The sequence below is a fragment of the Spea bombifrons genome, chromosome 4, assembly GCF_027358695.1.
Source record: "Spea bombifrons isolate aSpeBom1 chromosome 4, aSpeBom1.2.pri, whole genome shotgun sequence".
NCBI lineage: Eukaryota > Metazoa > Chordata > Amphibia > Anura > Pelobatidae > Spea > Spea bombifrons.
Window position 1 is genome coordinate 72440202 of NC_071090.1, and position 14004 is coordinate 72454205.

The window sequence follows — 14004 nt, forward strand, 5'->3', positions numbered from 1 at the left end:
TGGCAAACTCTGCTAAAATGAGAATGGTGGTTTGTTTATTTTGTGCATCACCTAACAGAGGGTTTCAGTAAAAGGAACAGACAAGTGACTTCTTATTCAAGGTCACAGGGAGTTGATCAGGCATTCCAAAAGACTTCTAATGCTGACAAGCATTATTATTACTCAATGTGTGTTCTTGATTAAATGGCTGTTTGTGTTCATGGCACACATACAAGCAATGTTGCCGTCTGCTCCTTTCTTTAAGCTTTGAATTAAGTTTTTCTTAAAGGTGCGGTTCCACTAAATATTAATTGCTGCTGGCAGGTTAAGGACAATCTTATCAGATACATCATTTTCTTTCCTCTCAAAGTTTTCTCGCCTACAAACACACAAACGTTTAAGATTGCTTTTGTGCCACATGGAAATGAAACACTCCCCGAAAAATTATGATTGATGCTAAATTTTGCCCAATTGAAGAATTATATTTGGGAAGGGTTTGGGCATTCATTAGTAATTGAAGTGCCTTTAAATCCGGCACAGCAGGTGCCATGTCTACACAGTGTTAATGTTTTTGCACATTCTGTAGCATTTCTAGTAAAATTCGTTGTACTACTTCTTTAGTTATCTGAATCAGTGTTTTTACATGGGAGCTATATGTTGCGCAGTGGTGAGGTCTAATAAACAAAGGACCACCAGCAGAGACAATAATGAGCTCTCCCAAGAGTCATGTTCACTATCCCCCCCTTTAATAAAGTGTTCAGCGCTAATGTATCCTGCAGGGTGTGTGTATAGGAAAGTAATTTAACCTGCTCCTGGGATGCTAGCTTGTTTGGTAAGTAACTATTACCAAAAGCAGACAGAGCCCTTGGGTAAACTTGTCTTTGTTACTAATAAAAGAACAAGCTGTGCCTTTTGTTGTGAAGTTGTTCAGCGTTTAATATGCACAATGAATTAGCACCAAACTCATTATGTTCTTTAGTCTGTCAATGGCATCTTCACAAAGCAGGTCATTTCCATGGTCTCAAGGTCAGGGGGACTGACTACTCTTTAGACTGAGAGCCTGTAATCATCCAACCTTGGATACATTACCTTTGTGTTGAGACGTCTTACTGTCGGCATTGCTTGATCCTTGCAAACAGTCCTACGACAATAAACACAATATACTGGTTAGTAAAGCAGCAAACAGCCAACAATCCACCCATGCTGGTAACACAGTCTGCTGTAAATTTGGTGCCGCCTGAACCCCCCACCCAGTATTGTACAGAGAGCTTTTATTCAGTTGGCTCCAGACTTTTAACCGCTTTGTAGATCCTTAATGTATTTCCCGATTGTATTTTTTAATAATGAATTAAGCAAACACACTTTCTTTCTAACACCTTCTTACCTTCAAAGCTCCTCAGCACTCATTCTATCTTTCCTCTCTGATATTATGCCATATACCAACACGCCATTGGCGCGCCATTCATAGTTGATGTCTCTCTGCTCCTTTAACAGCTACTCCTCCATCTTGTCTAAAAGGACAGCCTTACCACAGGACCTTCACCAAGTTTAACTCTCCACAACTTCAAAAGCAAAGTAAAGGAATACCTTTTAATGGTAACACTCCAGTAATTTACAAACCTTGGGTTCAGATAAACGCTTGTAAATTGCACTTTCCTCCTCCTGTATTTGTATGTCTACACACTGCCTGTTTCTATTTAGATTGTAAGCTCTACTGGACAGTGGTTCCTTTCCAATTGTCTGTAGACCACTTTTTATATAACCACACTTATTTTACTTCCATTTTTATTATACAGTAAACTGCACAGCACTAAGTATATCTGTTGCCCCTCTCTGGCAGTGTATGTGAGCAGAGGAGCTCATTCCTTCACAGCCAGCCATGCAAAGTGCATTCACTCGCTCTCTAACACAGGAGAGAACCTGGCACACACACCAGCTCATCACCACCGACAGTAACTAAGTTTGTCTATATGACTGAGAAACAATAAATAAAAAAACAACTCTGCAATGAATGGCCTTCTTTTATACCACCAACTACAGGCATGCAACGTTTGAACCCCTAGTAATAATGGATCACTACAATTGTTGAGACTGTTTTAGAGGCTTTTTGTTCTATGAATCCTGCAGTCTTCAGCCACTTCACACCCATGTCCTTGTCTTTAGCAGGATGCAGACCACAAGATGTATCTGCCTATGTAACAGAGCCTGGCCTGACAACACATAATGCACTAACGCAGCATGGGTACTAATCAACCTGCTTACAGTCAGGGCCGGCCTTTGGGGTGTGCGACCTGTGCGACCGCACAGGGCGCCACACTCCAGGGGGCGCCGCCGCCGGGTCCGCCGCCGCGGGGTCCTCCGCCGCCACGGGGTCCTCCGCCGCCGCCGCCGCCGCGGGGTCCTCCTCCTCCGCCGCCCCCTCTGCACCTAAATGAAAACGTTGTTTTTTTTGTTGTTGGTTTTTTTAACTTTATTTAACATGGAGGATGTTAAATAAAGTTAAAAAAACCAACAACAAAAAAAACAACGTTTTCATTTAGGTGCAGAGGGGGCGGCGGAGGAGGAGGACCCCGCGGCGGCGGCAGCGGAGGAGGACCCCGCGGCGGCGGAGGACCCCGTGGCGGCGGCGGAGGACCCCGTGGCGGCGGGGGAGGACCCGGCGGCGGCGCCCCCTGGAGTGTGGCGCCCTGTGCGGTTTGAAGGGGCATAGGGGGGGTAGTTTGAAGGGGCAGAGGGGGGGGTAGTTTGAAGGGGCAGAGGGGGGGGTAGTTTGAAGGGGCAGAGGGGGGGGTAGTTTGAAGGGGCAGAGGGGGGGGTAGTTTGAAGGGGCAGAGGAGGGGGTAGTTTGAAGGGGCAGAGGGGGGGGTAGTTTGAAGGGGCAGAGGGGGGGGGTAGTTTGAAGGGGCAGAGGGGGGGGTAGTTTGAAGGGGCAGAGGGGGGGGTAGTTTGAAGGGGCAGAGGGGGGGTAGTTTGAAGGGGCAGAGGGGGGGGTAGTTTGAAGGGGCAGAGGGGGGGGGTAGTTTGAAGGGGCAGAGGGGGGGTAGTTTGAAGGGGCAGAGGGGGGGTAGTGAGGGGGGGCGCCAGAGGAGTAGTTCGCACAGGGCGCCGGAACACCTAAGGCCGGCTCTGCTTACAGTCTATGCCCAGCGAAAGAATGTTTAGCATTGGATAATTCATCCAAATTATAGGTCCCATATATTGTAACATTAAAGGTGTAGCATGCTCTATTTCACCAGAAACAGACAGGCACCTAAATAGATTTACTATGGGAATGCTGAAATAACATCGTCACTAAGGAGGTATGATGAATTAACCCCTTCACTTTCCTCAGACTACATTCTTTCATTAAAAGTGCTAATCCATTTAGATAAACCATAAACTTTAACAGAATTGTATTTTTTATTCTTTCTTCTGAATGTTTAATAACACAGAAAAAAAGAAGGAAAATCAGTGACAAGTTTGCGCTCCCTGAAAAAACTTTATATGAGGAATTATTTCAGGGAAGGGCTTGGATAATCAAAAGTAATAAGACTTGTGTTTCTAATTCTCCATTTAGTCACAAAAGTGTTAAATTCTGCAGTGTATGTATAACTTAATATTAAAGACAAAAATATGTTTGTTTGTTTGGACTAAATAATATGCCGATATATTTTGGTGCATGCAGAAGTTTTTGTTTATGTTTTTAAATAATGTTGTGATTCCTCTGTGCTTCTCTCATTTTTAAATAAATTATTCCATTAAAAAAAACAAAAAAACAAGACAAAATCTCTTAATGAACTGCACTAAAGATCTCTCATCAGCTTATTGTGAAAAGCTAAAGACTGTTACATCTCAAAGAAGTCTGAAATCGTGTGCGGATGAGAAATGAGTATTCAGCCTTTCGTAGTTTTTTCCAGCTGTATACAGCTGCCAAAGTGGAGCAGAGCACAGATCAAGGCTGCAGGGCTTCAGCTTCCTCCGCTCAATGGAAAAATAAGCAAACGTGACACTGTGTTTACAGGCTGTATGATTAGGGCCCAGAGAGTACCTTTCTGACACTGGGAATAATACAGGTCGGACCTTCTGTCTCCACACTGATTTTTTTGGTTTATTGCCGGCCGATAACTACTGTATAGCATAGGGGGAATAGAATAGCAACAGAAATCTGCGGTCTCTATAGGGATAGTTATTAAATGTGTTCTTTCTATACCAGCGTGAAAAAAAAAGAGAAACTCCCTAACAATGCTCGATATAATTTGAGTCCAATTATTATTGATACGTAAAACAACCATTATATTACATACATGATTTATAAAATATTCTAACCTATTCATATAAAAAGAAAGCCCAAAAGAAGAGGAAAAAAACACAATCTCATACACACTTGAAGCAGATTGTGTTTGAACAAAAATCTTACTGTGAATCCCTAAAAATAAACTTGATAAACATTTATTTGTAAAAAGAAACGTTAAAAAAAATAAACGTAGAACACAAATAGATTTGGGGATTTTTAATGGTTTGGAAAGTTTGCATTTTGAGTGGGAAAAATGGGATTTTTTTTCCATAATGAATTTTAAGATTATTTAAATATTTTAATACCCAAAAGGTCACAGTGCTAATTATATCTCACCGTCTAGTACTGAAAACTAATAGTACCAGGTTGAATAGCCAACCTCTACATAGGCAGCCTTGCTTTATAACTAATGCTCTGTAACTTCAATTCCTAGAAGTCTTTGCCATTTCATACTCATATATCACTGTATTTTTCAATGATAAAAAACACACACGTATTACAGACTTAATGTTCTGTCTCAAATTTAATTATATTTGGCCTCTAGTAACCTTTTGTGGTTCGCAAGATACAGCTCACAAAGCAAGGAGGGGAGATTGAAAAAAAAGTTAATTATGTTCTAAGGAGTTAATCATATGTTAAACACCAGAAGACAAGTTCATTTTCTTAACTTCATCAGCTGCACGTCAACATGAGGAAGAATATATGGGCAACAGACTATATATGACTTTTAAAAGATGTAAGCGTTGAATTCTGAATTAGAGACCCAAATTTGCCTTAATCAAATGCCCTTACTGCCAAATCTAGTATAGCAAGGTAATACATGATCACGAAGCCACAAGGAAGGCTATAAGCAATATCATTAGTTGTATAGCCATATAATATGTTAAATAATATTGCATACGATATAATATTATGAAGGGCACTGCAATATCATAGAATGATAACAGATAAATAATCAGGTGCAGAAATACAAAAAAGCAAAGACATAAAATAAGTAGCAAAACAGACAGTTTTTGAAGTTCACTGATACTGATTAGTGTGGAATAAGGAGTGAACACAAGGGAGCTAGGGATAACGTACAATATCTTCTATCTGTCAATAAAATGAAATTAAAAAAGTGCAGTAACATATCGTTTTTAAATTAAATACAGTACAACATGCACTTTCATATTGTCTACTAATCGACTGATCAAATAAAATATGCATATGGAAATAATTTTCATAGTTAAAATTATATTTTAATATTTATATCACCAATAATTAAATCAAAACATTTCAGTAATCTAGAGAATTAAAAAGTAAATACCTATTTTGTTGTGAGAATGTATTTATTAAACGTCTTCGAATAACATGACCGACATAGTGATTATTAGATATCAGCGCGCCATAAATTATTATATTTATAATATCCGTCCTGTGCTCAAAATTGTGATCTTATTTTTTTTTTTTTTTGCTTTAAATTTCAAGTAAATGTTATATTTGTCTGTACAAATCCCGGCCCAATGTCAAACCGTAGGTATGGGATAATTCCAGGCAGACGGAACATCTATGTATAACTAAGCAAATACTTACGGTATTCACATTAACAACAGAAGCTGGAATCCCAGTTGCCACAAACCCGGGGGTAGCCAATAGGTGGCAAAGGTCTGGGAACTGTCGCTATTGACTATTTTCCTGGCTAACTAACATATTCAAACACATCAAAAGCCGGCACACACTGTGAATTACTTTGTAGGGCTTTCCTGAACTATTTAACCCTTTGGACCAGGAGTAGGTACAAATATAGCATTAGTAACCACTCACTCTGCGCATTACATACCATTGTTTTTTTAAAATTTCTATATGATAAAAGCATAAAAATAATATTTCTGTAAAATCCCTTTAAATGTGAATACATTTTTTTATTATTTTTTTTTTCAGAAGTTTTGTTTTGATAGGAAAAGTAAGCCAATTCATGGTAGAAAAAAAAGCATTCTCTTGTTTTATTTGTTACATGTTTCTGGCTTTGTGTATAAATAAATAAACCCCTTAGATTTCATCTGCCACACATAAATATATTTTATTGTGCTAAACGGGCTCTATTAGAAATAATTACATCATTATACTGCCTTACATGACCAAATGCATTCATTACAAATATCTTAATTCAAGATTAGTACTAACTGCCCGACAGATGTACCATTCACCTAGAGTTCATACGGCTGAAGCCTTTCCTGGCGTTGTCCTGAGATATTCATGGGTTTGAAGTTATTGTTGACACGTGTGAAAGTGTGTGACAATTGCGCTACGCTATGTCAATATTGTCCCTGTTTACTAGTAAAACAATGATGTATTATGTTAAATAAACAATGAAGGTTTTTGCATATGTTCGAGATTTGAACACGAAATATGCTCTACGTTTCCCAGGGTTATTTAATTACTAATTTTTCCCCTAAAGGTTATTTAAAAGAAGGCAAAGTTGTCAGTTTATTTCCACGTGCCAGATTTGTATAAATAAACACAGTAATCACTGCTGTACAAAGGCTGGGCTCAAACAGATACAGCGCCTCGTTGATATTGTGGAATCTGGATGGGGACAGAACCCCAGTATCACTTTCTATAAACTTTGGTAAACATTACCGCGCATATCATTCTACTTTTGTTTTTGCTCCCCGTGTTCCTGTACTTCTTTATAATACCTGCATGCTCTATTAAATTTAGTGCGGCTTTTTGTCTATTACAGAAAAGGGGACATGACTACATATTGCAGTTTCTATTTTATGATATATGTACGATGTACCAATAATACGTGTTGATATTATATAAATATTACACACACAGCTATGTTCTGGGATTTGCACGTTTATAAATAATATCAGTTTCATATATGCATTTTTATATTTTTCTCTTATTAGTTCTGACCTATGAGAGATCCTACAAATAGGTTAATGCCCTAGAGAGGTGAAAGCGTACATAGACATACTCACGGTCGGGTGAGTTTCTCCAGCTCTGATGGGCACTCACTGTTTCCTAGCTTCCAGATTCATGTCCTTATCCCCCAAAGCCCCTTCTGAAATCCCTCCCACCTCTCACATCTGGCCCGGTTTTGCTCCCTTTCCCAGCTTGTACCTGAATGAAAGTGGCGAGCAGTTGACAGCTTAGCTCCTGCTCCAGAATAAGTCTGTTCTGAGGGTTGTTGTAGCAGGCGGAGATCAGAGAGGGAAACAGGAGCCGGACCAGCCGTGAATCGCTGAAGTACTGGAAGGGAAGCTGGCAGAGCTTCTGTAGGACAGTTGGGTGACGGCCAGACTGGACAGTAACCTGTGGGAGTTAATATTGCTCATTAGAAACTGCCTTCCGCAATGGACTTAAGAGAGTTACAGGGTGTTAGCAGTAGGACTTGTAAGTGCTGGCAACACAGACAAAAAACATTGCTTTATGAGAATTTAACTCTTAGTAGCAGAAATACGAATCACTGTTACAAATCTGGCATCTCAGTAGGAAACAGTTTAAAAACCCTTGAGTGGCTCATTGTGTTAGGCAGAGAAACCAGTGAAAACAGTGTGTGGGCTCTGTCCTGTAAACGATTGCCTTACAGAAATGTTGTTTTTTGATTAAATAGAAAGTCTCTTCTTCGGATAACTCTGGCACTGCCAGGAAAGGTTCTGATCTTACAGGGAAGGTGTGATATGTTTCAGTTCACACGCTCCACGCATTTTAACTCGTTAGAAGATGTTTTTAACACTTAAATGAATTATATTTCTCACAAATGTTCACATAATACGAAAGGACGCCATGCATCTATAAAGCAATATAAGCCAACATATTTTGTAGCTGCTGTGGATTACTTGATGTTTGCTCTTATCTTTTTTTAATTCTGCAGTCCAACATCTTTAATATGATTGAAAGCTTGAGATATCCTACAAATATGGGCTCTTTCTGTTTTACACCTAATACACAGCCCCATCGGAATCCTCAGCACTGGGTCCCAAAAGGACAGGCTCGGCATCTCTTTTAAACATTATACTGAGACTGAAACTGATAGCAACAAGAAGTACTGATGGTACGTGATCATTTTTACCCAGTATCTTCAATGATTTACAATCCCATAACACAGAAATGCCTTTATTAAACAGCTATCAATATAAAGTAAATACATTGATCCCTGTGGGGAGTGATTGCCCCGAGCACAGCATCAATCGTGCCAAAAATAAATATTGGGGATTTTTAGATTAAATTCCAATAATGTCTACTTATCAATGGTTTTGCAGATTCTGGATGAACAAAAAAGAAAAACAAAAGTCAGGGAAAACCCAAATAGCACATTTACAAAACCATATATTTCACCACTAAAACAAGTGTCAGCTTTACTTGGGGTGAACTTGGTAGACTTTTTTCAACCTAAATTATTGTTATGTTTTATCCTGCTGATTTTATATATATATATATATATCTTTTTTATATATATATATATCCTTGGCCACCAACATGATAAAAGACATAAAGAGCTGTCCAGTTCTGTGAATGGCGTTGACTTAACCCTTTACTGTCGGGCAGGGAGTAAGTATTGCTAACAAGTCACTAACACAATGTAACATCGTTCTTCATAGTTCCACACTCTAAAAGTTTACAGTTGACTGAATGACATAATATTTACCTTTAAGTGTTAAGAGCTGTGTTTTGATAGGAAATAAAAAGCCAAATCATGCTAGCAAACAAGCAACGTGTATCTATTTCAGCAAAGAATTCCTTTTTAAATAAACATCCAAAAAGTATCTCTTTGCACGTCTTTCTGTCTTCATGTAAGAGCCATCTACTTACTTCATTAGCTACCTGTATCTAGTTTATCTGCAAAAATAAAAACCGTATTGGTTTCAGCTGCAAAACATATTTTATATAATTTAAAAAAGGGCTCCATTACAAATCATTACATTCATTATCTGTCTTACATGATGAAAAGCCTGCATATTACATATTCCATTGTATTGTTTTTTCTGGCGCTCTAATATGAATAGTTTGAATGAAACCATTTAAAGATAACTGTTAAATAACTATACGTTAAAACGAAATGTGAAAATGTTTAGCAAATATATTTATTCAGTATAATAATTTTCGTACTAATCAATAGTGGTTCCATCATTTAGTTTGAGAAGACACTTCAGGCTAAAAAAAACTAAAGTAATATTCAAGCATGGCTATTATTTGTAAATGAGCAGTTATTTACAGACCTATATGTTTTGGATGTATGGAAAATGAGGTATACACAAAGCTACAGAAAAAAACCCAGAAAAAAACCAAAATGTAGACGGATTAAACATGTAAATATCTAGTCCGACTAGCTGGCACCAGTTCCGTATATACTGTATGTATGTTGTGTATGGGGGAAGAAGAAAAAAAAAAAGTATGCCGATTGGTTTTCTTTTTATGTCCCACAGGTTTAAATATGTGTTTTTGACAAAGCAAATATATGTGTCGGTTTTATTTATTTGAATTATTTTATTGACATGGAATCCCTGCTCTTAATGGCTTCTTACGTATTTATGATGTTTCTGTTTCTCTTACATGAAAGCACTGGTCTTACATGCTGCGTGGTAAAGATCCCGGGTCAAAAGTCCATGAGATATTTTCAAACTCATAAAATGATGGGTACTGTTTCTACTTTAAAAAAACAAAACAGAAAAAAAAATCTTTTTAACCTTCCGTGGAAGGATCTTCAAAAACTCCAGTTTTCTTTGTATTTTCAGTGCAGACTGGTAGAAGCCTATTACACACGGAGCACCAAAAAATCCAACAGCAAATAAACTGCTTGAATGCACAGGTGACTATTTGTCTGTTCTCCATGGGGGATTTTTTTTTTCTTTAAGGAAATAAGTGCAAAATAAAAATTTCCACCCAATGGTTCTTGGCGAACCAAATATTTTCAAATGTTAAGAAAAGCCTAGTTTTCAGCTATATTTCACAGTGCCATGCGGTGTTATTTTCACAAAGTATGGTGAACCCATGACACATGACAGAATTAAAAGAAGTCCATTATCACAAGAACAGAACTGCCCAAACGCTAGCAACAAACACAATGTAAATCATTTTTGACCTCATGATGATGTTGCTTGGTGGCATTCTACAAAAAAAGCCACAACATGTCTTGCCGTTCGGTGGGTGAACAGTAAAAGTAACAGTAACAGTAAAAATACAGATAAAATGTAAAGGCCATTTTGGATAAAAAAAAATTTCCATGAAGATCAATAATAATGGCTGGATGCCAGCGATGCGAGCCATTTAAGAGCCATAGAAATTTTTCTTAGCATTTTTTAAAATAAGTCTTGGTATTATTTTCCTACTACTTCATAGACAAATAAGTGTTGTCATAACAATATTGCTAGGAAAACCACCAACTTTATGAAATAACAATGGCATTAATAGCAGATATGGTTCTGTAATGGGTCAGCCAGGGCAGAGCCACCCTTTTTAATAAATTAAAACAAAAAGTATTATTTTTTTTGGATAACGATACTGATGATAAAAATATCTCAATGTGCTCCAACAAGTTAAAGAGCTACTTTTTTCATAATTTAGTGTACAGTGGTTTGCATTCAAATAACATGCAGATATGCACCTTGCAACAGAGACCATGTATTTCAGTGTGAAATTATTATTATCTTTTATTTATATCTATAGTGAGTAGTGCAACAGTTGTAGCCTTGTGCACATAGCAGATTTACACAAGAGTGTGTAACACTTCACCAGGTTCTCTTTATTCTGCAGCGACGTGAATGATGATGAAAAGCTGCTTGCGCTAGTCAGGAGAGTGAGGGACAGATCATTTCAGGTGCCTGGTAGGTAAGGGTTAAACCAATAAATGTCAAGGGGCTTTCTATACTGAGCATTAGTGAATGGTTCACCCAAAAGGCCTAACATTTCATAGCCACTTAGTCAGGCTTTGTGAAAACCTTTTCATCAGCCCACGATAAACATCTCCTATTAACGTTGATGGAGGGAGGGGTAGACTTTTAGGTGTATGCTCTGTGGCTGTGAGACTGGACACCCACGACTCATGATTGGCGCCAGATCAGCTCCTAGGCACGGAGGATCATATTAACCTTAACTCTGCCTCAGAAAGCATCAGATGATTATAACGTAAATAAAGCTTCATCACAAAGTCACCCCAAAAAACATTAAAATACTCTTTTTTTTCCCAAAGGGTATTTGAAATTGACTGCTGGGCAATAATACAGTCACGATCTGCATGCTTCGCTCGGTTTCCCTTTTAACGCAACCCTGATTATTCACTTTGTTTAGTAATAGTTTTGTTTGGCTATTTGTCTTATATAGCGCTGATTTCTGGCACCGAGTAAATTAATTAAATATGTAAACATCTGGGCATGCAACGTATGATATTCATAGATATTCATGCAATAGATGCTGGCAGATAAAGTGGCATATACTTATAATTTTAACTATAATATATACTGCACTGTATTTCTGTTAAATTATTCAGCGTTCGCATTAACACTAGTAAGTTCTGTTACCATAGAGGCAAGTACAATAACATTCAGAGTACAATACAATATGAAGGTTTTTTGTATTGCATAGGCATGGATAAAATGATCTGAGGGTGAGAGATATCAAGGAATGGGTGTGTGTGTGTGCGCATATATATATATATATATATATATATATGTTAGAGAGAACATAAAGTGTTAACTGGCAAAGCTAGCTTCCCTTCCAATGAACAAGCTCCCAATCTTATATTTTCAGCTAGAAAACTGTATGCTGAAGGAACACACCCAGGGCACGGCCACTTCAAATTGAAAGCAGAAGTGGAGAAAGCAACATCACTTGGGGGAGATTTACAAGTTTTCAGAGGCTTTGAAGAATACCTTAAGAACACACTCTGAGTTCATAATGCACCTTAACCAGAGACAAGATCAACAAACTAACAGCTGCCATTTCTTTTAGTTAATGGAGAAAGGCGGGAAGGACGGCACATTATAGCTCTGCCTGATATAAAGAGTCACTGACATATATATATATATATACATACACATATATATACAAATAGCCCTGCACTCCTACCTAAACACGAATAAGGTGACAAATACTAGATTCCTAGTTCAAAAAACATGGTGCCCGGTGCTTGGCTAATAGCAAAGTAACAATAATCTAAAAGAAGTGAAGCCAGCACTCTTGGCACTCTTGGTGTTTTGCAAATAAAAATGAAGCATTATTGAAGACCGTGAGTGCTGGCTTCACTACTTTTACACAGTAACTACTTTTACATTATATATATATATATATATATATATATATATATATATATATATATACACACATATTTACATATATATATATATATATATACACACACACAGAAAAACATTGGCGACTTGATAGATATAGCTCAGTGATTAGCATCTGCTAAGCTACCAATGACACAAAGACATTATCTCAATCACCTGTATTCATGACCTCTCTCTCTCTCTTGTTGTTAGTATAGATATATAGGGTAGGAAGTATGTAACTGAATCAGTGTAATGGCGGGTAATCCCTGCTTAATGACTGAACAGACTGGTCATAAACCTCATCATATGTATATAAGATGTATATAAGGTGGATGGTGTTTATGTTATATATCTACATTGAGTAATGGTAGTATAACCATTCTGTATAACCAGTGTATAGTAAGTATAACCATTGTATAGATGTGTTTTTAATTTATGCATAGAAGTGCTTTTATATGCATACCTACATTTGTATGGATATAAGCACGCTTGTGAATGTATACAACCAGTGGTGCTCAGCATTCAGTGGTATCCCTTTGCCTTGCAATGCTAGGTTCTATTTCTGGACACATGTGAATTCCCCATAATTATAAATAAAACATTGAAAGTATCTGTCCTGGAAACATAATATTTGGTATGTGATACCTCTCGTTCCAGAACACTTCTTCCCTCTGACAAGTAACAAAGGGCAGGTAATAAGGATTAAATAGTTAACACCTCTTGGTAACTCTGTATGCTATACACAACTACAGCAGCAGGTAATTGAGGGAGACAAGAGCTTGTGACATCATCCATTATGTCGTAGGTGAGGAAGGGAATTAACCACTTGCAGACCAGACCCAGATAACACAGGACAGACCTGATATTCAAACAAATGATTCTTATTAGTAAAACAAGAAATTGTTATATTAAGAAAACTGGATGTTCCATGTATCATCAGGTTAATATCAAATGCATACAGAATCTCATTTGGCAGAAGGAATCCAGAAAGACACCTTGTTGAAATGCTGATAAAAAGTCAGAACTCCTTATTTCCCAGGGTTTTAGTATATTCTCAGCCTTTTCCTATAGGGGTCTGTGTGCGGATGCATAAAGCTGCCCCTGTAATAAGTAAGGCTATTGGGACACAGTTTGTGTCTGGATATATGCATATAGATATTAAAAAGTAACCTTTGTGATAGGTGACCCAGAATAAAGAAAATATACATCTGATGAAGTTCTGCAAATGTACAACATTTTATAGCCCATGTTATGGCAGATTTTTTTTTTAACAAAAACGTAACAAAAATTAGTATGAAATGTTTCACTGCGTCTCATTGATCTCATTTATATAACCCTTTCAAAAACACTATTACAATTTGTACATGAAGTGGCATGTATCCAAAGGTATGTCATCAATATTATCCGGGACCCTAAAGAGTAAAGTTCTCAACAACCGGGGTGGGGAACCATTACTAGCACAGGTTAATAGTGCTGGATGTGATATTGAGAATG

The 14004-nt window shown here is 37.7% G+C and overlaps 1 protein-coding gene across 2 annotated transcripts in view; it reads right to left on the minus strand.

The window, feature by feature from the left end:
* Positions 1-14004, minus strand: part of SCAPER (S-phase cyclin A associated protein in the ER) — a 115741-nt gene that overhangs the window by 634 nt on the left and 101103 nt on the right. For both annotated transcript variants that reach the window (XM_053464558.1, XM_053464557.1), the window contains exons 29-30: positions 7361-7552; positions 1069-1120 (exon numbers count right to left, since the gene is read on the minus strand). In XM_053464558.1, the coding sequence (XP_053320533.1) occupies positions 1069-1120; positions 7361-7552 (244 nt within the window). The remainder of the gene's footprint in view (positions 1-1068; positions 1121-7360; positions 7553-14004) is intronic.